Consider the following 27,761-nt stretch of genomic DNA (forward strand, 5'->3'; position numbering starts at 1 on the left):
TTTTTAAATTTTTAGCATAGTAAGTAATAATACTAAAATGGCTAAAGATTTGTTTGTTTTGTTTAACAATATTATACTTAGGTACTCTTTGTTATCTATGACAGAGTGATGCCACATGGTGTCACATTGACTTAATCAATTCTTACGAAATATTTACCAATAGCAATATTTTTTATGCATAAGTTTGCAAAACTCATTTTATACTTTCTTACCGATTGTTGTTGTATTGCCATTATTAAGTAGCTAACACGAATGGCTAGTTCCCAGTCGTACGGTAATGTAAATCACCCCTTTGTGGTGTGGGGATCATGTTTCTTATGGCTTTCATCTATGTTTGCTATCGCTTGGTCTCTCATGTTATTCTTTTGTGAGTACTTATCACTAAAACTTTATAATTTACTATTGTTGCTCTTCTATAAAGATTACTTTCTGTAAAGAAGTTAAATATGACTATGTTTATCTTACATATTGTGTAGGTTTCATCATCAGAATGTGTTCCCAGGTTGTGCAGATGTTTTAGTATTAACTGGCACGGATATGATAAACGCTGTCGTCTTGCTATCCGGAATAATAATGCTGCCTACGAATGTGCACATGTTATGTGCCATTGCCAATGGCCAAAAGATTGAGTATGACCGTTTCTAAATGATTTTGAAATATCGCGTTGTATATTATGTTACTGTAAAAGCCCGAACGGTGGTAAATCCTAAGATTTTCCGGTATAACCTAAGATTTACCAACTCGCAATGGTAAAAGTCCGAACGATTCTTTTATTTCGAACTTTTACCTATATTCACTTGATGATGGCGAGATGTCGCCGGAGCCCCGCTGCGCGGGGCTCCTCCCACTGGGTGGTTAGAAAAAAATAACCACGAAGGCTAAGGTGGGAGCTTCGCTTCGCTCGCTCCCACCTTAGCCTTCTAACCTAACCTACCCATGTCGCTTTGCCCAAAACTCCTTCTTTATAACTATGTCACAGTATATAATAATACCGTGAAATAGTTATAAACATAGTTATGAAGGAGGATTTTTTTATATATCGTAACATAGTTTTTAAACTCTGGCTTGTTCGGACTTTTACCATTGAGAGTTGGTAAATCTTAGGTTTTACCGGAAAATCTTAGGATTTTCCACAGTTCGGGCTTTTACAGTAACATATAGATTTATTTTAGTCTTTTTTTAATTACAGTCATAAATCTAAGGTGATCTGCTGTCCGCTATGGCTCTGTATCGTGTGGATAATAGCAATAAATACCGTGGGTGCAGTATTATGTGCTTATAAGATATATGTATGCAAAGCTACGTTAATTTCACGAATCAATTCTACAATCGTAAATTATAGAACGGTTCCGAAATACAAACATTTTATTGATAATCTGCAATGGTCTCTGAAGTGCTGTGGGGTAGGCAAATAAATTGGTTATTTCTGTTAATGAATTAAGTAGGAATAGAAACACATTTATGACTAGTCATTACTTTACAGCTTGATTCCTACAAGGACTGGTTTGACCACGATTGGTACGATAAAATACGTGATTACGAATGGGATCCTTCTCAGGCGAATCACATTGTTTCCCCCATTCAAGATATTAAGACAGCTACCGATAGCGTACCGTTAAGGTCAGATATCTTGGCTTCGTCTGTTAACCTTATTCACTTGCTATTATTTATTGAAATTGTAGAATTTTTGGAGCGTAAGAATTGCTATTAAATAATGTAATGACGGTGTAAAATCTTGATTATGGCACGTTAGTTATCTAATTTTATATTTCTCTTCAGTTGCTGTAAAAGTGGAACATGTGTATCAAATTACCTAATAGAACTGGGAACAACTTCAATCCATACACGGGGCTGCGGAGATGTGATCTATAAAATAATTATCTCCAGTTTGTCTGCCCATTTAGTCATGTTTTTGGCTATTGTTATTGTCGAGGTGCGTTGAAAATACGGCTCAGTATTTAATTCTAAAACTATTTTTTGTATTCACTGAGTGACACGAGTCTTGAAATGCAAAATGTATAGTAAAATCTATTTATTGACTATTTGCAAAGGCCCGCGATACCGCCCGAGTAGGTATGCACAATGCACATTTGATACCTTTATAATCTGCATGCAAGATTTTATCCAAATAAATTCAGCTATTTCCACGTGAAGGACAGACGAACAATCAAACAGACTTTCACTTTTACGTTTTAGGTATGGATACTTATCTATACTAATCTATACTAATACTATAAAGCTGAAGAGTTTGTTTGTTTGAACGCGCTAATCTCAGGAACTACTGGTCCGATTTGAAAAATTCTTTCAGTGTTAGATAGCCCATTTATCGAGGAAGGCTATAGGCTATATATCATCACGCTACGACCAATAGGAGCAGAGCAGCAGTAAAAAATGTTACAATAACGGGGAAAAATTTGACCCATTCTCTCTTATGTGACGCAAGCGAAGTTGCGCGGGTCAGCTAGTATTAATTATTTGTATTTATATCGACAGGGAGTTATACTGAAACTTATTATGCCCACGAATAAACCAACTTCTACCAAGGCAGGGAAGACTGCGGTAGCAGCTAACCTAAACATCAGGCATATTATGTCCGTGAATAATAATTTTAGTTCCTCAAGTGAATCGCTTCAATTAAATCCTGATGATAGCGATGAATTTCTGAGAGCGGAACGTTTATGTACACCAAGACGTGGAAAACAGGTTCGCATCAACAAATTCAGGTAAATAATAAGTATACCTACCCTAATTTAATCAAGTCTTATACCTAATCAATATCAATGTTAATTAACGTCCTCCTGGCCGATATTCGGTTACGGCAGCCAGTTTCATTGAAACCAGCCAACTCTGCAGGACTTCATTTATAGTGTCCAAGTAGGTATATCGACAATACCTAGGTTCTATTCCTTAATTCTCATAGCTCGATGGTACGGCTAAACAGACTTTATCAGTAAGTTCATTGAGATCAATAATCTCAACTTCCTAACTCCGGGCATTTCACTAAGCATTTAATTGCAGCAAAGCTCAGGTTTATAGGTATTGGACCGACCTCGGATTCGAACCTGATACCTCTGCGCAGCAGACGAATTATCTAGCCTGACCAGAGATCTAGTTAGCTTCGTGGTATTAAGTATCGGTTTCCCATGCTTAATCTGACTTAATACACAAAAACAATTACATCTTATTAGAGAATATTAGTATAGATTCGAATGCAATAGCAAATGCAATTCTTGTTCTAGAAATTTTAAGAAAGCAATTGATGATGAATGTCCTAAAAGTCCAGAAGAAGTCGAAAAATGGGAAGATGATTAAACTACGAATAGCGGTGGGCTGAACTTTCAGCAAAGCAGGCTATTTTAACATGGTATGGATAAATAGGTATGGCAACATTATACTTTTCCAAAGAGCAAAGAATGTTATCCTGATTTCGGTGTACATAGTCGGTCGTTTGCTTCGACGTTTTATTTATTATATTATATATTTATTTATCTAGGGCAGGGGTTCCCAACCTTTTCTTAGACGGGAACCACTTTTATATTATTCTTATTAGCAGGGACCACTATGTAAGTATTTTAAAAATAAATTGTAATATTATCGTCCTGAAAATTTAAAATTTATTATCATTCGCGGACCATATTATGACTTCCACGGACCACCGGTGGTCCGCGGACCACTGGTTGGGAACCACTGATCTAGGGTCTTAAAGCGACAATTACACCAATAATATTATTATTCATATATTTTGGCACTTACAACTTAAGCTGCTTACTGGCAGCTGACTATGGGATCCGAATATGTTTTGTAAAATATAATGTATCGATTTTTTTTGGTCTTCAAAGATAATCGCCTATCGAGTGCATCACTATTAAATTTCTATAGTCTATGGTCTTTTTATGCTTATTGGTTATCTGCATTTTGACTTAAGTCTGTTTACATGAAAATAACCTTGTTTTATTTTGGTTAATAATCAGCGAATTGATATTAGAGTGTAAACAGCAAGAATACTGCATTGATCAGTGAACGTTAGTATCTGGTAATCAGACGTGTGCTGTCTCTGATAACTCTGTCATAATAATGAACATAACCTATAATGGTTTCTTTAATTTCAGGTCGCAATGGTATTTTTAACTGTTGCCAACTGGGTTCGAGCCCGTGGTCCCGATGAGTTTTGGAGAAAGAGGAAAATCTTTAGATTAGCTGCGCATTACATCGGTCGTCGCAGAAACTGTTACTCTGTTGCGGTACGCAATGTACATAGAGCCCTAGTTTACGCAACAAAAGCGAGGAGACTAAAGAAACAAGATATGATTGATCTATGGAATACTAGAATTACTGCGGCTTGTGAGCAACACAACATAACTCATTTTTCTTTGAGGGAGGGTTTGGAGCGAGCTAACATTATGTTGGATAGGAAGTCATTGTCAGATATCGCTTGTTGGGAACCCCGAACATTTGAAAGTTTAGCAGCAGTGGCCAAAGAAAAGTTGGAGCTGGATGGTTTCATTGATGGTGCTGATAAAAAGCTACCTACAGGTGTAGAGTTGAACCTCAAAGATGTGATGTTGGAGCATTGGTTGAAGGAAAAGAAACAATAATCTAGTTTCTACATGTTTAATTAATTTGTTATTTTAGCTCTGATTTAGTTAATTGTTATAAAATAAATATTATCTACTTAGATTTTTGGATTTTACTATAAAACTAGCTTTCTAATTCTTTTTTCAGTTTCTTTGTTAATTCATTTTGTTTTTCTAATATGTACAAATTCTCTATTTTCCTTCTTTGTTGCCTTTCAACATCTTTTACCACTCCTTCATGCATTTTTTCTCTGAAACCACAAAAAAAGATTTAGTTAGGGGTTATTACTTATCCCTAACCGCAGAGAACTAAAAAAGCTTATTATTTTTTTACATATTAATGTTGCGCAAGCTTTAGGAAGGAAAATAATGAATCTTCTAGGATGCGGAAACCCCAAACCAGAAGTTATAGGTTACAACCAATGGGGAGCAGAAAGAAGCAGCAAAACTTATCAGTTTCAAAGTGTCAGCCAGCTATTAGCCGGCACCTCTAAGATAAAGGTTGCGTGAGGAATTGGATCACTCAATTATGTACTGGTAGCAAAATTTTTAAACAATAATTGATAAGATAGATATGCCAAGATTAGGACTTAAGGGATTAGGAATAACAAGTTTTACAAAATATATGAGACTATTACATAAGTGGGTGCTTAATTTGTTACAAATTCTTTTGTTATTTACCTGTCGGTTTGTTGTTTAATGTGCACATAAGCTACAATTCCAACTGTAATAGAACAGGATAGCATAAGGACTAATTTAGACGTTCGTGACGACATTTTATGTTAGTTTCTTATAAATTAAATCTAAACATGTATTTAAATCGTCATATTATTCATAAATGCAATAATCTCGTAGCAAGTATAGGATAAGAATAGGACAATAGGTAGACCGTCGGTAGTTACCTACTATCTAATTATTGCAACTTCAAATGTCAAAATGACAAGCTAACTGACATCGCGGTAGTTTGACATAAATGTGTTCGTTCAAAATGTTAGAATAGAATAGAATAGAATAATTATTTATTTGCGTAAAATGTGGTAACAAAACATGGTAGTAAATAAAAATAGGTACAAGACACATTTTGCCATTTACAATAGCATGCAAATATACAAAAAGGTTGACATAGGGATGCCATCATTAACACTAAGTTAAAATATTAAAACTTAACACTACACATAATATAATATTAACAAATAACTTGGTATCTCTTATAAAAACAGTACTATAGTTTATTAATAGTCTAATAGAATTAATTATTTACAGACATACCACTTATCTATTACACATACCAAGCATGAATAAAAATTTACAATAAAAACATTTTATAATACAAAACAAAATTAAGGAAATATAGTATCTTCTTATTTTATAACCCTTCTATTATTTTATAATGCATTTCTAAAGTGATAGGCTTTTTTAGCATGTTCCTTAATAAACTCATCTACACTATAAAAACACTTTTCTACCAACCATTTCTTTAATGCTGTACAGAAATTCTTAAAGGGTAGAGAAGTAATTGTGTCAGGTAAGGCATTAAAGATGAGAGGCGCCATGTAAACACAACTACGCCTAAACATTTCCAAGCGAGGTATGGGCATTTTTAAATAAGACTGTGCGGTTCTCCGTTTATTATTATTATCATTTTTCTCAAATAGATGAATGTTGTACTTGACGAATTTAGCTATTTCATATATACATATATATACATGGTGCAGTTAGAAGATTTTCCGCAATAAAGACTTGTTTGCATGATTCGGAGCGTTGTATTCCATAGAGAGCGCGGATACATTTTTTTTGGGCTATAAAAACCCTCACTAGGTCAGAGGAGTTACCCCAAACAACAATACCGTATCTAATTATCGAACATACATAAGAGTGATATACCATTAATGAAGTATCTTTATTTGTAATATCCTTTACTTTTTTTATAGCAAAAACTAATTTATTTTTTTTTTTGCAAAGGTTGTCCGTATGCTCTTTCCATGTTAAATGTTCATCAATAGTAATACCTAAAAATTTTGTGCTTTTGATCTGTTCCACTGGTTGACCATTATGAACAATATTAAGATTTTGACATTTCGCCTTTTGAGATCTAAAATTTATTGTTATAATGAGTTTCTTTATGGTTTCAGAGCTATTTAATTATTAAAAGTTAAATAAAATTTTACTCTTTACGAATGCGTGGATTTATTATATTATCAGTTGCTAACAATGCTATAATTTCCAAAGTACCCATCGTACACTAAAATAATAACAACTCATAGGACAGTTTATAATTTTTGTTTTCGTCGCTAAAATCAGGACAAAAGGAAATTTATTGGAATGTAGGACAGTATCCATCCTGTTATGATGAATGAAGTCGAACGAGGGGTTGTTGTTTTTTTGTTTTTCGCTAATCTCAGTAACGGGTTCGAAGCGGTTGTGTTAAATACTCCAGTTATTAAATACACGCTATGGCTTAACCTCCTGCCTACATCTGTACTACAAATAGGACATAAGACCGGATAAATTTCAAAAAAATATTTTGCTGTTTTTTAAACTGGTAGTCCCAAAAGATTTAGATGGTGACATCTATCGAATATCTAGGTTACTAAATATAGGTAAATGCCAATTGCTGTGTGGTTCCCTTTTTGCGTAATGGCGACAGAAGATGGACCTGTGTCGGTGCGTGCACGCAGCAGTACGTTAACCGATTTGAATCTTATTGAAATGTTGGTTCTTATTGGATTTTATGCGATAATTTATTAATTGAGACTATAAAATGTTGATGTGCACTGATAGTTTGATATAATTTTATAAAATTTTCAATACACCATGATTTTTTGTTTTATGTCCTTTGCAGAGGACAAATGTAGACTATAAAAGTTTTAGTACTTAGACTTCTGATGTACTTTATAAAGCACATAAGTACATATTTCAACATATTTGTGGCTATATCAGACAATGCCATAGCTTTTTGACCTTGCCGTGGTAAATGCATGGCTGCATTACCGCATTGTTCAGGTTGAAAAGGGTGCCCATAAGAGAAATGTCATGCAGCTGAGCAAATATAAGTTGGATTTAGCTTATTTCGGATAATGAAGGAAGAGATGACGACTATGAGGATGACGATGAGCACGAGGAAATGGAGTCTAAACACAAGAGGGAGAGAGAAAGCCGTACAAAAGCTGCTGTATATTTTTTTCATGGAGAAAAACAGTCGGGATGTAGAAAGAGTGGATGTCATAAAAAAAAAAACACTTGATTTTGCAAAAAAATGTGCCGGTATTTTTGCTTAACGCCAAACAAGAATAGTTCTTTCGATTTCCACCAAAACGTAGAGTAGTATATAGGTAAAGGTATTAATGAAACTTTATTGATCCCTTAATTATGTCCCTAATTAACGACTAATTAGTTATTTAGAATTGTTGAAGATGAGAAAAGTTTAAATCCGATAGTTTTGTTTGAAATAAGTTTTCCTTTTGTTTTATTTTTAACTTTGTGAGACGGACATACAATTCTGACTATTAAAAACATGTTTAATCTGTGTTATATTCCTTTCCAAAACCCATTGTTTACCTTAAAACTAGTCTATGTCCTACATAAATCACATAGTAATATAGTCACTTTGTCCTACATAAAGGACATAGGGAAAAGCCGATTTTCCCCATGAAGGATTTTTTTTACTATTTTTCCTGTATATCATATCCTATTGCCAACGTTATACTAAAATTTCAACAGCATACTCCAAAAAAAGGGACCCTGGTAGGCAGGAGGTTAAAGGAGTGGAGCAGTTTTAAAAAATGCTGTGTTGTCCACGCGTTCGAAGTAGCTCGCGGCCGCTAATGAATAATAGACTAAGTACACTAATATTGATGGTGGTAATCTTAGAGGTTTCGATACTATTCCTTTTCAACGTCAACAGATACAATTTGGGTTACCAATAACCCATACATTTTTTTTTAGGATGTCTTAGGTGTAGGAAATCGTGGGCAAAATAATAAGTAACACATAAAAATTAACAATTTTATTAAAAAAACGGTCCCTTTGGATCTGGTGGATGTTATAAAGTCAGTAGATACACTATTAAACTGATATAAAATTAAATAGATATCAAACCGAACGCTTTTGAAGAAATAAAATAAAAATGTATTTTTTATAAATACCTAATTAGAATATACGTTATATTTGTTCATATTTATAGGTCACATAATATTTTACGTAGACATATTTTTTATTTGCTTTTGGAAAGTTATTTCGTAACAAAACTTGAACACAGTAAATTCAGAGGATTGTAACAAAACTCTAAATGTTAAAATAAGTTGTACTACTAGGCTTTTGTTATCAGTTACTAAACTACGAAAAGTCTCTTAACCCTTTCACCGCTAACGTGTTTGATAAGAACTAAACTATCTTTCATGGCAGCTCTTGGTATTTCTGAGAAATAAGTAGGTATAGACAGGTAGGTACAAAAGGCATGACGTTAGACAAATCAAAATAGTACATATATACTTACCTACCTACACGCATTTTTTTATAATTATAAATCTAAACAAAAAAAGCTGACCTAGTAAAAGAAACAATAAGTTTTGAGAGTCGGGGTTAATGACTGGGTACAAAATTTTAATTTTAATCGTAATTTCGGTTATGACTTTTTCCTACGATCGAAAAATACCTACGACCGATTTCTATTCAAGCGAGTCGTTGACTGAAAATGTAGTTTCATATTATTATATTATCAGACATTTGCAGTGAAAGGGTTAATGACCTCTGTATAATAACTAAGTGCCTAGATTTTGCAAGATAAACGGGCACTCTTTGTTTTCATATAAATTGTAGGTGTCTAATGAGAAAGTTATTCTAGATGTTTCTTTGTTAAGTACTTACGATACCTAAGTATTTGATATGCCTAAGCATATTTTTTTTAAAACTAACGGCAAGCACTCAAACATGATGGATTTGCTTTTCGCTGAGCATTTTATTCAAAGTGGAATAAGTTTATTACAAGTAAACATTAATTTACTTCAGAGTGTGCCGGACAAATTAAATCAAAGTATGAGTATAAATAAAGTCTTAAGAATAAAAACCGGGATTTTGGTGTACCCGTTTCGTGGGTATGAATGTACGCAAACACGCCAAATAGATATTGCAGACCATCTTAATAACAATGCAGATAGTCTCTTTACATTTTTTTATATCCCTAAATCATTAAAAATACATATAAATACAAATTCTAAGTATTTACAATTCTCTAATAGTTACAAACTATAATACATGAAAGGAAATATTGAGTATTTCAACAACGTTTGTTTCAGTCATTTACTGAGTTGAGCTCTCTGAGTACTTTTAGTATGAATGTCCATGCCCGGTTGACATTTAAATAACATTTTTCTATTAGCGGAATGCAACAATAATCAACTGCACGAATCCAGAAATTAACTTGCTCCAGGCCAGTGCTAAGATGTAACATTTGCTATTGAAATAATGTAACCTGGGCGTGAACGTATTCAATATGAATCGAGCTCATTTTCTCATAAAGTATTTCTTCAAAAATATTTTTAAGTGCTAAGTAAAATATTTTATTTCAACCTAGAAAACTGGTCCCGTGATTATTTTTCTAAGAGTAATCTTATAATTGAAAACAGTCTAAGTTTGTAACTTAGTCATAATCTTCACCCTGTAAACAATTTCACGCCAGCCAAGTATCACTGATAGTTCCACTTAAATAAAAGTCTTTTCAAATTGTGTACTTCGTCCACTGTTCGTTTAAAGCTTTTTCCTTGAGTCTATGTAGAATGTGTACATAGACTGTAAAGTCAATTGCGGAAGACCTACTCATTATTTATGGCACAGCTACCTGCCGCAGTTATCGTAGAAACTGGCAGAGCCCCGATTGGGGATTTCAGCAAATTCACGCTTCGGTGTACATAATTTCGTGCTGAAGTCAACGTTTCGCTTCCTGTAATGTAGAAAATCAACAACATAAATTATTTCATAACATAAATTATAATTTTAAACTGCTTTATAGTGCTTAATGAATGTTATTTACCCTCTGCTCGGTAGTTCCATTTGGTCGACAAGAACTGACTTAACGTAAAGTCGATCATTACACCACAATATGCACAGAGATCGCGGCTCTAGTACATTCATGTCGTACTCCCACGATAACTCCACCTGAAAACCAAACATTTATAAGTATTACAAATATATTCATCTTCATATTCATCACTTTCGTTAAAAATGCAGAGTAGAAGAACTAATAATGTATAGCCTGATATATAAAATGAGATCATGATCTACGCCTTAAATGATGTACAAACAAACCTTCTTTAACCTCACATTCACAGTTACGAAGAGTTCTTTATTATTTTATCTGAAACGAAATATTATATAATATTGTATTTGTACCTTTCTAACTTTACCACCCAAGTCTGTTGGGTGCGTCACCACTATAGTGTAAGTGGTGCCGTGTTCTAATCTGAAAACAATTAAAAACAGCTTTAGTTTAAACGCAGACGAGGATGTGCATTGTTCTGACAGAAGAGCGATGTATATCACTTACTTGACATAGTTACTGGGTGTTAAATCCATGCCTCTAATTACGCCGCGATCTGACAATAGAGTTACTTTCAGGAAACCCTGGAATATTGTAATTAAAAAAACATATACATATGCAATAAATAAGGTTAAATAATTTGGTGTAGAGCTAGACAGAAGATAATGAAAACTAATATAGTTAATACTGTACCTGAACCCATGATTCGGCACCTTTGGGGTTTGCCAGCTGGATAGCAACTCTGTAGTGTCGTTCTGAAACAAAACGAGGTTGCAATTATTACAGACTGAAACATTTTATTAGACACTCATTTGATATCAACGAAAATCTGCAGTAGTGACGTCACTACGTCATATTTCTATACTAAAATGTGTTTTTGACATTTCATAAAGAGTAGCTGATTTGACTGGTAGGCAACTACCGTATTATGTATAATTCAATAAGTGAAAATAATACGTACGACAGAAAGGCAGTTCCTTGCCGGTGCTCAAGAAATACTTGGCTCCAATAGTGTCGTGCTCCTCCGAAGGGAACACTTCATTCTCTGACTGGTTGTTTTTATTTGTAATTAAACCTGGAGAGCTGTCGGCATGGAAGCTGCAACAAATAATATTTACTTTAAATGTTATAACGTGTAAGGATATCAATTTGTTAATACAATAAAATCATTAAAAATCTTACCCCATTATCGCACAGCCATGACCACAGTGGAAACACTTGCCTTCTAAAAAGTGTTGATATGATGGACATTGATGTCCTAAAATTTGTTAAAGACATGATATTTATGCAAGTTTACATATTTATTTTACGTAACAGAACAAACAAGTTAATAATACATACATGCATTTTGGATCATAGTTTAAATGTTACGGTTTCTTACCAATATATGAACACTTTCCATTGATAGATTCTGTGAAGAGTTTGATTGCTCTGACGTGGTTGCAGGCCACGAGTACCCTGGACGCTTCCTCGAGTCCTTGTTTAACGAGCGTCAGAGGTACGAGCGGGCCTTCAGTGAGGTCACAACCTGGTTGCTCCTTTCCATTGTTTGGATAAAAATCTAAATGTCCCACGGGTTGTGACATTCCATATCCTGCCATAAACACAAAATCTGTCGCACGCGTGAAATAAACACGTCGTTTAATTAGTTACCATAATCACGCATAAATATAATAATAGAACATATATATAATTATATACAAAATGAATTCGATGGTGACATTACAAGCAAGAAGGCGTATAATACATATTTACACAATAGATACATATTACATTTACATAATGGGTTAGTAGTTTAATTAAATAATAAAGCAAACAAGCTCAGTTAAGTATTATTACTACATTATTACGAGTGTATGAAAAACTGTTGTGCGTATGGATTATAAGAAGCGTACGTGCATATTATGATGATAACACACAAAGTTACGTCCAAAGGATTACCTAAAAGGAAAATGCTTTTTCCATCTGTGTGTATGACGTCAACGAGTTGTGCGTCGGTGGGGTCCAACCGAACATGCGTCGGCATTCCTTGGAAGTACGGCTCGGCAGGGTCGAGGCCTGTAATTCTTCCTAAGCCCTAGGAAACGAGAAGCTAAATCAAAGACAATATGAAAACTAAATACGATACATCTTGTCAATTTCTATAAAATGACAATTGCTACGTGAACTCCAACTTACCTGTATTTTTTCTCCAGCGTAACCTGCTGTATGAGCACCTAAAGAGTGGCCTATGATATGAACATCCAATGGATTTAGTCCATGGTCTTTCTGTAACGCAATTCATAAATATTATAGACGTTTTTGTGGCTCCTCTGATAAAGTTATCTATAAATACAAATAATATTATTTCACCTGTAAAGTTTTGATAAAGTGTGCCACTTCGAGTCCTACTAATCTTGTGTTGGCAGTAGCTTGCGTGTAAAGAGGCAGGCTGCCACCAGCCCAGTCAACAACGACTACATTAAAGTCACCTGCTTTCACAAGTTCGTCTTTCATCTCACTGACCTAAATACAAATATATTAGCGTTATTATACGATACCTAGGACGATAAATTAAGCACATTTTGTATATTTAGGTCTACGAACCCAATTAGAAAGTGGAGTATCAATGAAGCCATGAATAATCATTTTCGTAGGTTTATGAGGACTGAAATTGGATTTCACAATAGTTTTATTAACATTGACGTTCAACAATTGTCCATCGGTGGGGTTTTTCTTGGTATACAAGATAAATCTGAAACAGAGATACAACATTGGTAGTGGTTATCGCAGTATATTGACTCAAAATGGTAAAAAAGTGATTTTGTTACCTCGTATTAATGACAACCCTCGGTAGCGGGAAAACATTGAAGGGTCTATGAATGAGATGGTACCAACTTCTTGTAATGTTCAAACATCCGAGCTCATCATAACATCTGGTTTCATTCTCAACTGGAATTCAAATAATAATCTTATCACACGTGTTATTTTTTATAAATATTTTAGTCGATTATTTCATTTTGAATTAGTAAACATACATGGTAACCAGGGAATGTTGACCTCGATGCGATCAGACCGCGCCCAGTTGAACGGGTCAAGAATGCCGCCGAAAGCTGGCTGCAAGCCCAACAGTATGCACCACAGCATCACGCGCAGGTGTCTGTCTGTCAGATGTAGCCGTCGCATGCTATTCTGAACACCTGCAACAAATACAGAAGAAATCAAGAAACCTTAGAATATAACAAGTGAGGTATTGCTTAAATAGAACCTATAAAGGTCTTTCAGATTTCTATTACGGAGATTTTTTAAATAATCAAAGGAGAATGCTCAAAATGTATGGGAAAAAAACCCAGGCCGTACCACCAGACAAACGGCGTGTAACTCAGAATTTTAGTGATACTGAGTGATTCAATTCCAGATATTCGCCTCTATCAAATTCGATGGCTAAATACTATTTTTTGCTATTATCTACTATTTAAAAGGTGAATTTCAAAAATAAATATTTTTCAAACATTCATCACAATGATTATTTTTTGAATAATATAATTGTATAAGTAAATATCTAATACTAATAAATAATTAATTTTAATGGAACTGTGATTTTTAAAAAATAATTAACAATAAAATAATTATATTCTATCACTACATAGTACATAGAAGGTGCCAGCTGCATTCCTTCCCGTGCATACTGCGAAAGTCAGTAGAGGGATGGAAGGGTTTGGTGCTTCATAGGCTATAGGCAATCTACCACCATGAAAACACTTTTCTACCTTATAATACCCTCCAATTGTCTGCCAACCCGACTAAGGCTTGATCCCCCTCTTTGTTAGAGGGGAGGCTCGTGCCCCTCGGTGGGGACATATGACCTGGTGATGATGACTCATTTTTCAAATATATTTTTTAATATTTTTAATTTGTAGCTCAGTTACATACCTATATTAAAAATGTGTGACTCAAAAAAGATTAAACATTTATATAGGTAACTTATTTAAAAATATAAAAATATATTGAAAACCCCTACTGAAAAGTTATAGCAAAATAGTATGTTCAGCCATCGAATTTGATAGAGGTAAACATTGGGAATTCAATTACACAGTATAACAAATTTTTTGAGTTACATAACTTTTGTGTACAGCCTGGGTTTTTTTTGAGCATTCTCCTTTGTGAACTAGAATTCATGTTCCTACTTCTTAACTACCTAAGTGACGTATGTACGTGTCTTTCAGTCCGGCAACGAAGCATCGACATTCGACCGTGTTCGAGGCTCACACGTTTTAAACTAAAAGTAGAGTCAAATAAAATAGTTTATTTAAGTATGTTTGATTTACTTGAGTTTTATTTCGCAGCCTTCTTTATTTACATAGGAAAACTTGTTTTAGCCTACCTATCATTCAGTGTGCCTCTTCTTAGAATATGGCTAAAGATTAACAATCGTTGACATTGTGTATAATGCTGATAAAATCTCACAATGTAGAGACGTTTCTTGCCAAATACAATTGCAAATGTAACTCTTGTTCCATTTACTTTTATGACTTGACTTCAAAACGGCCATCTTAAGTCCGAACGCATCATAAAATACCAACGACTTAAAATTTTTTGCTGCATTAACTAACAAGATTAAGATATCAATCTGTGTTGCTCTTAAGGCTTACAATTAATGGTAAAATGGAGTATTAAATGGAAAGTAAGCATTCAGCGTTAGTACGTGACGCGATCCATGTGCTAGTAATTTACAGTCATGTTCAGATCGAGAGTAGCGATTGGCTTCCTTTGGTTCGGCTTGCGGCGTGTTTCCTTGCTTCGTTCGTCGGGTACGCGGAAGATATCCCCACTATACTTCTTATGCAATGGGTAAGTGTATGAGCGTGCTATTACGATACAATGTGTTAATACTGGCCGAGGGTTGGTTTTCGTGGTGCACGTAGTTTTGTTACCTCTCTAGACCTTTTTTTATTTCATCATTTAAGTCTGGTAATAGCAGATACGCGTGTTTAAAATTCAATAGCAATTGGATAGTGAATACAGACATAAGCTTAGTTTTCTCATTGGGTACACTTAGTTTGAGAAGTATATGTATCATAATTATTTTTTACGGACTTATGAAATTATATTGTAATAGGAATAATTAATACTCGTATATACGTATAATGGTAAGAACAGAACGACCAATTTACAAAGTTTCTTCGGTTAAACCACCGTGCATAAAGGATATGATAATTATTTAGAAGAACATATGTTTCATCAATAAACCTTGAATCGTACCAAGGATTTAACTTGATTTAAATACGATACTTTAGAGACTGACCGATCGCTTTTTATGTGTAAGTATATTAAAATAATTTAAACTTATTTGCATATAAAATCCAATAATATATTTGTAACGGCAGAAATATCTTTAATAACATGTAAATTAATTAGGCTTGTAAATAACCTTGGAAAAATATTTTATATCTATGTATTGCAATAAATTTTGCATGAAAGAAGGTATATTTTCTTACAACACGCATGCTAATCGAATAAAAAAACTATCAGCTAAATATGGCAATGATCAAAAAGCTTAGGTTTCTTCATCTCAAATATCGATCGTATATGACATTTAAATAGTAAGTGCTCATACTAACGTAATAAAGACTTCATGTGAATATATAATATTTTACAATATTTTATGTATTGTAAAATAATCCATTTTACATGCAATTAGTTAGGCATATTTTCTTACAAAATAGGTAATTAAATCAAAATTAATTTGCAAAATATTGCTTCGATTGCTTGATAACGAGTTTTTTTTATTTATTTACTCAATATTAAATGAAAAAGTTTCATTCAAAGTGGACTGATATGGCTATTTTTGAGTATATTTATAGTAATTCACGTATCACCAAGTCTGGTAATATGGCCTCATGTTAATGCATGTACTTGAAAATAACGGTATTGCAGCTCCGAAATGATCAGTAACGATATAACTCTGTTTATAATATTACAAATGAGTTCTTTTGATACCATGGTCTGCTTCATTTGATGTTCTCAGTTGCATTTTTAACTAACTTCTATATATGTTGTGTGTCGTTCAAGGCAACAAGCTTTATTAGTTAGAGGTCTATTACGAAAGTATTGATATAAACGAATTCACAACACGCACGACAGCCCGTAACCGTATCGCTAATAAATGCGAGTCTTTGTTATGATTGCACATACCAATAACATTCATTAAATACTTCGTGATCTGTGATTGTACCTGTTCCATAGTCACAATGTTACTGTATCTAATACTATTTGGTACTAGTAACATTCAGTGATAAATCTTTTTGTTTAAACTACTAGCGCTAACAGCTACAACAAAATACATTTTGTTTTATAACTTACTTACATTAATAGATTTACGTTATACGCGTGACTGATTTAAATAGAGATGTAATAGCTGTTGTGATAGTCTAAACAAGTAGGAGGTTCTTTTTTAAATTAAAATACAAATTAATTATAACGATTGTCGTTCGATAAAGTATTTCACTTTCACTTATCATTAGAACAGGAATTGTTACCGATCGTGTTGTAAGATAAACACAACCGGAAGATTACAAGCAACTCATCAAATGATTAAATGAAAAAATCGAATAGCCATCGAAGTACAAATAAAAATAAGTAATTTCCCGAGCGCCAGAGCCGCCGGCGAGCGCGGAAGTGACGCCGGGTGATGCAATGCAGTGTGAACGCATTGTACCTTAACCTGCTAACTCTGATATAACTCTAATGTCAGCATTCAGCACGCTCGACTTATGGCAACTTTATGTAAGTTGATGGGACGATGAAAGGTCTCCTCCCAGTGCACGTAATAATATGTTATTTATTGTATTAAACTCCTCAGACATGTTTGTTATTACGATTCCGAGAATCATTTTATTCGGTCATGTAAGCGCGAATTGTGATACCTCATATAAATTAATTACAATACGGAATATAAACGCGTATATACCACACTCGCGTAATGTAATGTTTTGATTGTATAATATTTTTGCAATTGTCAATGCTTATATTACATGGTACATAAATATTGGAGGCTGACCTTCTTCTGCAGTCCGTATCTTGTTGACCTAGATTCAGTGTTGTTGTGGTCAATGTAAATTAACGTGTTGAATGCAACACCCATACCCCTGACTTTTATCATGAATAATATGGACATTTGTTGTAGAAAAATGCTCTTGGAAATAGGAACTCGTGCGTAAAACTTGCGTAGATACAAACACTTTTTATTGAACATTGATTGCTATTGCTTGTTATGTATTGCCGAACAATTTAAAACAAAATGTTTATTTATGTCGCAAATGCAATCTTCATGTGTTCAAAGGTGGCATAATCTAGGAAATACGTAATATTCGATTGATCAGAAGTGTGTAGCAATAGATGTTACAAGATTGTTCGGTGTACAGAGATCGTTGTGTATTCTGGACTAGATAGTTTCAAATGAACGCTCGGTTACTTACAGCTGTAGGTTGGTCTTAGTATTTGTACAGAACCTAAGACGTGAGCGTAGTAGTGGGTCAATCTGTCGTATTGTTTACTCGGTTACGCCAGTGGTTGCTTATTTGGGACGCGAATCGGCGTTGCATGTTACATTCAGTTTGCATATCGAATTGCTTAGTTACTGTTACTGATATCTGTGAAGTAGGTAAAATAAATCTTTTAAATTCAACCCATCATTTTATTCGGTAATTTGTGAGAATAACATTTTATAATCGTCCGGTTACGAGTATTTTACGGTTCTTTATTTTCGAGGACAATAACGTGTCATTTAAGGGAAATGGTTAATTAAGTTGGTCGCAATCGATGAGCAAGTGACGTGGTAATTATGCACTTTGGCAACTGTTCTACTTGACATGTCATTGCTTGGCGAAACATCACATTACTCGTATAAAGTATTCCTACTACACTAACAACCAGCAAAAATAGTTGCTACATCAATACACTGTTGAGTTTTCACATACCTACATCGTCTAGGCTTTTAAGCTTGGCTAGTACAAGTTGTCTCTTGGTATTTCATCAGCATGTTGTAACGTAGAGAACAGAGTATGGCCGTAGAACGAATGTTCTGGTACAGTGAAACTAGAATGCATTGACCTGTGTGGTCTTTGCCGCAGAACTAAACGTTGCATCGTACATTAATTAGAATGTTGTAATACGGGTATCTCTTGCAGGAGCGTCACTTGAGGTAATAGTCATTGTTATTAGAATTATAATCATTTTACTTAAAAAAGGGGAATCTAAGTACAAAATTATTCTAATACTGGTAAAAAAATAAGTAGAGCCTATTACTTTTTGCTCCGTCATAGAGAACGAAAAAAAAATGGCAGGTAACGTTTGTTTGTATTCGAATTTGAAATCTGTTTAGGCAATATGTTTATATTCGTGAATGTGACCTTGACATAACGCTACTTCTACGGTTACGTAAAGCAACTTCACTGGAATCTCTGCCGGCAGTTACTCATAAGTCAAATATCAAGTTAACGAGAAATATGACGGTGACTATGCAATTTGGTACTGAAGTATTCTAATAGAAAGACAAATATTTATAAATTTTATTTATTTCTGTATTTGCAGTCAGGACAGTATTTACCGTAGAATATACGAGTTATACAGTGTACCCAATTTCAAATTTCAGGTACTAATATACTCTAATCAAATAAGCACTTTACCGAAACATGTTCAATTTACAATTTAAAATAATTAACATACTGCCCTGGGAACCGCGCCTCGTGACAGTTGCATATTTTACCGATCGTAGTGCGGTGGCAAACATGTATTTCTCAGCGACAATGTTTCAAATAGTTCATCATAGAACAAGCAATTAGTGTCAACCTTTGTTTATGGCGGCTAGTTTTAGAAGGTGAAATTGAAAGTGAAAAACTTGTTTTCATTCCTTTGTATACAGTGTAAGAAACATGTTAAAGCACTACTTTCCAAATCCACATGACGTTGTACGTTTCTAAGGTTCCAAGTTTTCTTTACCTCTTTATTGGAGTTTGAAGTCCGATATATTTACCGAGCTTATGTACTTTTTTTTCAAACAATTACAACGGACGTGAATATAAGTAAATATCATTGGACAACTCACATACGGTCATAAGATTCTAAACTAAGCAGAGCTTGTACTTTGGTAACCAAATAACTTATATACTCCTAAATAATTACTTACTTATATAGATAAATTAACAACCGTGTAAACCAGGTTTGTGTGTGTATATTTGTATCCTTATAAGGATACTATAGATACTGTAATGTGTTCCTTCTGATACATTAACTATTTTTTACGCAAAAAATATTATATTCTATTCTTAATAGTTTTTCTACAGACTAGATGGCTTCATACAGATAATCTTAACATGTAAGGCACGTAACCCCGCGCGGTACTCATTGTAACGAACGGTTTAATTAACAACCGCGATTTATACCTTACAATGTTACGAATTACGCAAAACTAGTACACTTCTATTGAGTTATTCAATTAGGAAATCCTCTGTAATGTTATGCTTAAACGTATGAGTTATTTGATTAAGAAGGGGGAAAACCATTTTAGGTTTTAATTGGTTTTCGAGTTCATAGATTTTGCAATGTCTTTTTCTATGATATATCTCCTATCAGTCGTGTGAGTTAATAAGGTAGTCGACCCGCTTTTATCATAATAGATTTATCTTTAGCTTCACAACGTCGGTAAATCCCTCAAGGATTCTAAAAGTCATAGTGAAGATTAAAGCAAATCAAGTGGCGGAAACGTTCGATATGCTTAGCCATAAGGAATATAATTTGGGATCTTAATTCACTCGTAAAGGAGATAACAAAGGATTATCTTAAGTAAAATTATTTTTTATAACTTTAAAACAATTAAATTCTACCATTTCTGACTGTTATCAAAATAATTAGAGTTATTCGGTCAGATTGCATCTCAAATTGTATAAATTTGTTTTAAATTCTTAACATTGAAATCTTGTATACTATCAAGGAGCGCCTTTCACCAATTATAATCATTACTGCAAATTTTGAACTGGAAAGTGTACAAGCACTGAACATTAAGTTTTAACGTAGATACTCCTTTTCCTTTCCCACGGTCAATAACGCACATGAGATGCCTCGTGACTGCACTTTTAATGGCAAGTTAATATCTCCTAATGTAAAAAACTTTTGCTATAAAACATTGATTGTGTGACACGGTGTTTGATATATTGTGTACAAGCATGCAAAAATCTTGGTAGAAAACCTCAATGTCCCATATTTTATACGTGTGATGTTCACTTTGAAAAACATTATAGAAACTTTTGTCCCACTATAAATTGGCATTAAAAGCAATAAAAAGATATGGTGTGTACACTGTACATTCATTTTTTTTTTACAGGCAAAGAATACTAGGCAACACATATTCTTTCTTTATTATTTTTTGTTATGTGCTTCTTTCTCATGACATGCATTTTCTACAGCACTCATATTTGGCGAACAGGTCGAATCGATTTTGGGTACTATTATCTTTTGTTGGTTCGCGAAATTCGCGCTCGAATCTGAATGTTAAACCTTATGTCATACGCGACGTTGCGAAACGTTGTTGGGAAATGTTGGGCAACAAATGGTTTCTTAGAGAATATAGAGATAAAGTACAGCAATAACACAAACAAGCAGTGTACTGTACCTCGATTCTCTACTACTATCGACTACCGACAACCGACCTGTCATCGAGAAATTTTGTATGAAAATCTGATCAGCGCCTCTGACGGGCGTCGGAGGAACTATTTTGGCAGTACATTCTAAATGTCAAATTTTTGATACTCCACAGTCTCCACTGTACAGAATCGAGCTACAGTTGAATGTATCGCGTTAACCCATTCCCCTCGATCGCTTCTCACTACTTGATCGGGGTTACGGGGTAACATATAAACTGCATACATTATTGTAAACAGGTAAAGCCGGAACTTGTGCGCTCAATCAGATAATTGAATTTGGTTTTGCGAATTCTCACATAAATTACCAATTATTTGTTGAGTTCTTTGAATGGTATTTGTGAAGGTTTACCTATATTTTTAATTTATGAGGTATTTGTTAATATGTTTTTCTATAGTCTAAAATATGTGTTGTACATTAAACTAAGAATACGTGAAAACCGTGTGAAACTTTTGGCTTCGAAGGAATGATGAGATACTAAATTTAAACAAAGATTTTTATGAAAATACGAACACATGGCTTATAATATGGCTATCATTCTGATATACTACGGTATATCAGAACTATGCTACGAGCATTATAAATGCATGCTATAATGTCACTATTAAAGTAACAAGATTATTGTCTCTGTAGTAATTAGATTCATCAATAAGATATTCAGTTGGAGGATATCGTGTCAGATACGACTCGTCTCCTGCGCATGCGCAAGAGACGAGTCGTTGACATCACGCACTTTGTTTACTCGCGTCGAGGAAACGCCGTGCACTGAATTAACAATACCAAGCACATTTATATACCACTTTTCTTCAATTTCCATATAAAATAATGTTTGATAGTGCTTGCTTTACAATACTTTTTTTGTAGTGTTAATTGTATGTTATTGTTATGTATTAGGCTATTCAAATTAAGTTTTTGTTGTAATATTTTGGTAACGCTACAATTGGGTATTTTATATGATTAAGTTTCTTATAATTATGTATATTAAGTCTGTTGTGTTACCTTTAAATAAATAAATATTATTTTAAACTATACTGCTGTAGGAATTGTTTTTGTATTCAAGGATAAAATATAAAGTTTTCTCGGAAGGTATGAATACGCTTGAAGATTGATATGCTTGTTGGTTTAATTCACGATTTTACATATAATAAATACCTAATAAACAAAATTATTCCTCGCCTATGCAATAATCTGCATAATAACTCTTAATGGTTCTCAGGATTTTAATAAAATAAATTTAAGTACATTTATTATGATAACTTGTTTACGCAGTTTTGAATGCAATCGAATAAATAAAAAATATGGATACGGTGGGTATGGTACTCGGCATTCATCATAAAATCCATTTTATCTGATTACTTATATCTATTTAACCAATTAGATTACTTTAAAAGTTTGTTAATTTAGTTACAGCTGTGCGCCTCTAGTCAGTTGCAGTTGCGCTAACAGAAGACTTCAACGCGTGTGAACGTTGAAATCATTTTGCCGTATCAACTTCACACGCTACCAATATGTAACAAGTAATGTTCTAGAATGCTCTCTGTTTACGTTATGCTTTCTTTATCAATGTACTTATTACTTATGTTGTAAATAAACATTTTAGTATAGTTGGTTACTTTTTACAATTTAAACAATCTTTATTTTACTGCTGATATTTGTTTCTCTATAAAAACTGTGCTTAAAGCCAAAAAAAGAAAATGACCTAAATAAAAGTAAATTAAAACTTTCAGTATTACAGACTAGCTGACCCGCGCAACTTCGCTTGCGTCACATAAGAGAGAATGGGTCAAAATTTTCCCCGTTTTTATAACATTTTTTACTGGTACTCTGCTCCTATTAGCCTTAGCGTGATGATATATAGCCTATAGCCTTCCTCGATAAGTGGGCTATCTAGCACTGTAAGAATTTTTCAAATCAGACCCGTAGTTCCTGAGATTAGCGCGTTCAAACAAACAAACAAACTCTTCAGCTTTATAATATTAGTATGGATAAGATGTAAGAAATAAAAATGAGCGCATTGCAATCATTTTGACCCACATTCAGGAGATTGTAAACAAACTGTTATTGCGAATTGGTGTAATGAATGTCTGCAATGAGTTATTTGTATAGCTCATGGCATTTGAGGCACGAGTGCGGCGGCGGAGATGGTGCAACTGCATGCACTCGACACTTTCTCCTTCTGCACTTGTCAATGCGGTCACTGTCACTTTTGTATATAGCACGAACCACGAACATATAAATCTTTATATATATAATTCTTCTGTAAGTGTGTATGTCACTGAACTTCTCTTAAACGACTGGACCGATTTTGATGAAATTTTTTTTGTGTGTGTTCAAGGGGATCTGAGAATAAAAATATATAAAATTTAGAAATAAAGTAATAGAAAGAGATGAGAGAAGAAAATAATAGAGATAAATAGTTTTCGTTGCCATACTCCTCCGAAACGGCTTGACCGATTCTCATGTAATTTTTTGAGCATATTGCGTAGGTCTGAGAATCGGCCAACATCTATTCTTCATACCCCTAAGTGACAATTTTTTTTTTAATTTACATGGCAAAACAACGTTTGCCGCGTCAGCTAGTACTCGTATAAAACCAGTATGTTCCAAATCTCGTGCGACTTGTATTAACGAGCTCAAATTCCTTTGAAATCATAACGTCCTTCGCTGTATTGTCCTTTCTTTTTTGGTAGAAATCGGTGCAGTTTTGTGTTAGTAACGGCAATTTTCTGGTATAATTCGCGTCTGCACGCAAGAACTCTCGATACTATTAAGATACCATTGTTGGATGACAGCTAAACTTGCTTAAGGACACTGACTCTGGCTAATGTTTCTAATAAATTTTCTCACACGACAAGTCAATCAAAACAATAGTTATTATAAGCTGGTGGTTGCTTATCAGCTCATTTATATTTATAAAAAAAAATCAACATTTTGGATATCTACAATCGCTGCATTCATATAATATTCAGACACATCAACAATCTAAGCATCATCAACACCAGGCTGTAGTTCCTAGTGAGTAAAATAAGGCAATAGTACTTATATAAGGAAAATATCCTTACTAAAAACCTATTAAAATCGTGATGTTTTAAATATTATTAATATTGGCAATCGTTTCGTAGATAATTCTCTGAAGTAGGCCAGTAAAAACCCAACTATTGTAGAAAAAATACCTTAAATGTGCTAGTTGATCTGGCAATGGATTTACCTAACCTTTTTAGCATTGTTATAATAATATTTACTGAGTCTGTTTATTTTAGCTATTTGTCGTGTGCAAGGACATATTATGAGAATCAGTTATGTAAAAGTAACATCTCTATTTGTATAAAACTGCATGACTTAATGACTGATGCGTCATGCTTACTTTGCATGATGTCTGACTGACGAGCTTCTGTTTGTTATTTATGATCTTTCTAATTATGATTGAAGTTAGTTAAGATTGATGCAATATTAATCTAGCTTTATTGCTCTGACACCTGATTAGGGTTAATGACCTTTACACGAAGTATTCACTCAACTTCTAAATTACTCACTACTTACTTATAATCATTTAGTATATAATCATTACATAACCTTTTTTGCCTTATTAACTGATATTGAGAATTAGCACCAATATCTATCTATGTCTGCTTTTTGTATTTTTGCTCTACTAATTAAATATGTATGTGTTTGATTAAGTTATAATATAACCGAACAAGCTGCATATAATATATTATCATTGTTTCATAACAACTAAAATCTAGATAAACAAGTATATAATATATTATCAGAGTGATGTAATTCTGTTATTCAGTATTGGGAATATTTCACCGTTATATTGTTTATTCGAGAAAAACCTGGTGACGACTTTCTACCAGACTGTAGGACATCATTATGTTATTTAAATTAATCATGATATAATATTATTTATGGTTAGGATATCAATAATTTATATCGTTTTTTGAATAATTACGCAATGTCTAAGGTTATAAACATACAACAAATTACAGATAAACACAGGGGTGGAGTCGATAAACGACAAAATTACTTTCTCTGCACGATTCGGCAGTTTTGCATAATTATTAGCCGAGATACTTGATTGTGGATAACCAGATCCGTCGGTGTTATATTACATTTGATAAACACGTTCGTACAGGTATTAAAAAGTTAAATCAGTATGACTGTACAAAAGATCGGATGTCCAAAGAGTTGAAAGTTATGTGACTGCAGAGATACCACGAAACACATGCGATCATTGGGCGAGGAGCTGTCGACAACTTTTAAGGAAAATATGCAACAGCACTTATTACTTATTTTTGTACTTTTTTGCATCCAATCTAATTGTAAACATTTAATACGAAGGATCTCGTATTACAAGTGATATATCATATACAAGTGACAGTTGTCTATTAAATTATCACAATAACCGCAAACTCCTCGTTGAATAATTTATGAATGTTTTATGTCTGTAGCCCATTACTTAGGCGCGTGTCAGTAATTAAATAACAATCATTCACCTTTTAAACACAACAATGGTACTCATATTTTAATGTAGATATTTTTTTGACTACCCATTCATAAATTACAAACCAATATTTAGTACTTATTTTATTGATTTATTTTATTGCTATTTTATGACTAAAACAAGAAGCCTTAGCCTAAAATTGTTTATTTACATAATACTTGAAGTAGCTTACCTTCAGACGCGTCAATACTTATTGGCGACAGTTAAATCTATCACATGACACAAAATATGTAATTTGCAGAAAAGAGGTCATTGGGACAGATTAATTCTAACACTAATTAGTTATCTAATCTCTCGTTTCTTGATTATTAACATTAGTAACTGATTAATTTAAATCTGTATTTATGTTTATGACTTATGACCTCTTCTACGATCAAATTAATCAACAAAAAGTAAGAGTTTTTTTTATTCATCAGCATAATCCTCGACAACTTTTCTAGATGGATTGGTGGCCGAGTCCAATGAACCTATGGCATGTGATGGAATAGGCTCTCGAAATGAGGACAGGTTTAGATCGATCTCGCTTACTTGATACTTGTAAGAATGAGGTCACTGGTGGAGAGAAAGCTCTGAGTCGATGCACTTGCATCGCTTGTGTTATTTATCTATCATAAACTATTCAATTTTATTGAAAACTAGCATTTGCCTGCGACTTCATCCGCGTGGTTCGTTTCTTAGGACAGAATTCTCATACAAACTTTCATTCCCTATTTAATCTTTTTGGGGGTGGAATTGATCAAAGTCCTTCCCTCAAAATCTTAGCGGATGCCTACATGCCAAATTTCAGCCCGATCTGTCCGGTGGTTTGGGCTGTGCGTTGATAGATCACTATGTCAGTCAGTCCCCTTTGAGTTATGTAATTATTTATATTTAGATTATTGAAAACATAACGTGTGTTAACTTAGGTATCGATTTTGACTAAAAATAGGTCGGGAAAATCTTAGTTAACAATACACGCCTTCTAAACAATAAATATTGAGAGAAAAAGTTGAAAGAAATCTTGTATTGTTAGGCACGCAAGGGGGTGTATGTCATATGATACTTTTTTACTCTTTTGTTCGGCGATAGTTTGTAAAATATTTTGAACACTATTTTCGCTAATCTTTCAAAAGGTTTATATTTGGGCCGTGTCTAATAAACTTTAATCTAATTTTATGATTATTATAACAAAATTAGAAAATGTATGATTTATATTCACAATTCATTACGCATTCACAACAGAACATTTATATTGTTGGTGTTATGTACAATGCAGTCTCTATAGTTCCTTACTACGTGTTCAAGTGCTTTTTCTGAGATGTGTTTCAGTCATAAGGATTAGCGAAAGTCCTTTATCAACGTAATAAATATCTTATTGTAGATTTATATCAAAAGATTATTAACTAGTGTTGTGCAATTTACATCATACTTTCCCAACATGTAATAGTTACTCAGATTTTGTATAGATGGAATATTACTAAATTACTTGTATAGGTACTTACTACAATGATAATATGCCCATACTATTTTGACTTAAGTATTAAATTTACTGTAGTTTTCTACGTAATTGTTTACTGAGAAATATTTTGTAATTCATTTAAATAGTGTTAAGTAGCGTAAATGGAAATTTAAGTGATAAACATTGAATAAATAACACATCTTGCCTCCACGGTATTTAGTAATTGGATTCTATGCACTAAACCATTTATTGTCAGAAAACGAGGTCTGGGAAAATGACTAATGAAATATATTCCGTGCGACTTAAAATATGCAGACTTAAAATGATATAATATTACGCATTTGTCACGCGAAAGTAAGTTAAGTTCATAAAGAATTACGTTGTTATTGCGACAATGATACTAGTTTACATCTCAATAGAAACAAATCATGTATTAGAAACTATGCACTGTTAATTATATTTTTTATAGAAGGATTAAGTTGATGGCATTAAAAAGTTGCTCTACTTGTATAGAGAAAGTATGAGATTGTTCTC

The 27,761-nt window shown here is 33.5% G+C and overlaps 3 protein-coding genes across 4 annotated transcripts in view; 2 read left to right on the plus strand and 1 right to left on the minus strand.

Annotated features, from left to right (window-relative positions):
• Window positions 1-158: 158 nt before the first annotated feature.
• On the plus strand, window positions 159-3,356 carry LOC142973414 (uncharacterized). The gene is made up of 7 exons (XM_076115085.1): window positions 159-367; window positions 503-629; window positions 1,190-1,403; window positions 1,484-1,620; window positions 1,780-1,933; window positions 2,494-2,723; window positions 3,240-3,356. Exons 1-7 carry the CDS (start codon window positions 253-255, stop codon window positions 3,310-3,312), a joined length of 1,050 nt encoding a protein of 349 aa, XP_075971200.1. The 5' UTR covers window positions 159-252; the 3' UTR covers window positions 3,313-3,356.
• Window positions 3,357-3,886: 530 nt separating this feature from the next.
• mRpL20 (mitochondrial ribosomal protein L20) lies at window positions 3,887-4,677 on the plus strand. The gene is made up of 2 exons (XM_076114544.1): window positions 3,887-4,022; window positions 4,110-4,677. Exon 2 carries the CDS (start codon window positions 4,116-4,118, stop codon window positions 4,593-4,595), a length of 480 nt encoding a protein of 159 aa, XP_075970659.1. The 5' UTR covers window positions 3,887-4,022; window positions 4,110-4,115; the 3' UTR covers window positions 4,596-4,677.
• A 3,888-nt stretch (window positions 4,678-8,565) lies between these two features.
• Window positions 8,566-27,761, minus strand: part of LOC142973029 (pancreatic triacylglycerol lipase-like) — a 31,414-nt gene continuing 12,218 nt past the window's right edge. Inside the window, exons 2-15 of one of the 2 annotated variants that reach the window (XM_076114546.1) lie at window positions 13,626-13,787; window positions 13,419-13,539; window positions 13,195-13,342; window positions 12,961-13,113; window positions 12,787-12,876; window positions 12,550-12,685; window positions 11,990-12,202; window positions 11,791-11,866; window positions 11,570-11,706; window positions 11,302-11,363; window positions 11,116-11,192; window positions 10,962-11,031; window positions 10,603-10,727; window positions 8,566-10,512 (exon numbers count right to left, since the gene is read on the minus strand). In XM_076114546.1, coding sequence (XP_075970661.1) covers window positions 10,407-10,512; window positions 10,603-10,727; window positions 10,962-11,031; window positions 11,116-11,192; window positions 11,302-11,363; window positions 11,570-11,706; window positions 11,791-11,866; window positions 11,990-12,202; window positions 12,550-12,685; window positions 12,787-12,876; window positions 12,961-13,113; window positions 13,195-13,342; window positions 13,419-13,539; window positions 13,626-13,773 — 1,662 coding nt within the window. In that variant the 5' untranslated portion in view covers window positions 13,774-13,787 and the 3' untranslated portion in view covers window positions 8,566-10,406. Of the gene's footprint in view, window positions 10,513-10,602; window positions 10,728-10,961; window positions 11,032-11,115; window positions 11,193-11,301; window positions 11,364-11,569; window positions 11,707-11,790; window positions 11,867-11,989; window positions 12,221-12,549; window positions 12,686-12,786; window positions 12,877-12,960; window positions 13,114-13,194; window positions 13,343-13,418; window positions 13,540-13,625; window positions 13,788-27,761 lie in introns of both variants that reach the window. The other variant, XM_076114545.1, reaches the window with a different exon arrangement.

Source organism: Anticarsia gemmatalis, chromosome 5, assembly GCF_050436995.1.
Source record: "Anticarsia gemmatalis isolate Benzon Research Colony breed Stoneville strain chromosome 5, ilAntGemm2 primary, whole genome shotgun sequence".
Lineage (NCBI taxonomy): Eukaryota > Metazoa > Arthropoda > Insecta > Lepidoptera > Erebidae > Anticarsia > Anticarsia gemmatalis.

Coding starts and splice junctions, on each gene's coding strand:
- LOC142973414 (XM_076115085.1), top strand. CDS start 253: ATGGCTAGTTCCCAGTCGTACGGTAATGTAAATCACCCCTTTGTGGTG. Junction 1,934..2,493: donor TGGCTATTGTTATTGTCGAG/GTGCGTTGAAAA, acceptor TTATATCGACAG/GGAGTTATACTGAAACTTAT. Junction 2,724..3,239: donor GTTCGCATCAACAAATTCAG/GTAAATAATAAG, acceptor TTCTTGTTCTAG/AAATTTTAAGAAAGCAATTG.
- mRpL20 (XM_076114544.1), top strand. CDS start 4,116: ATGGTATTTTTAACTGTTGCCAACTGGGTTCGAGCCCGTGGTCCCGAT.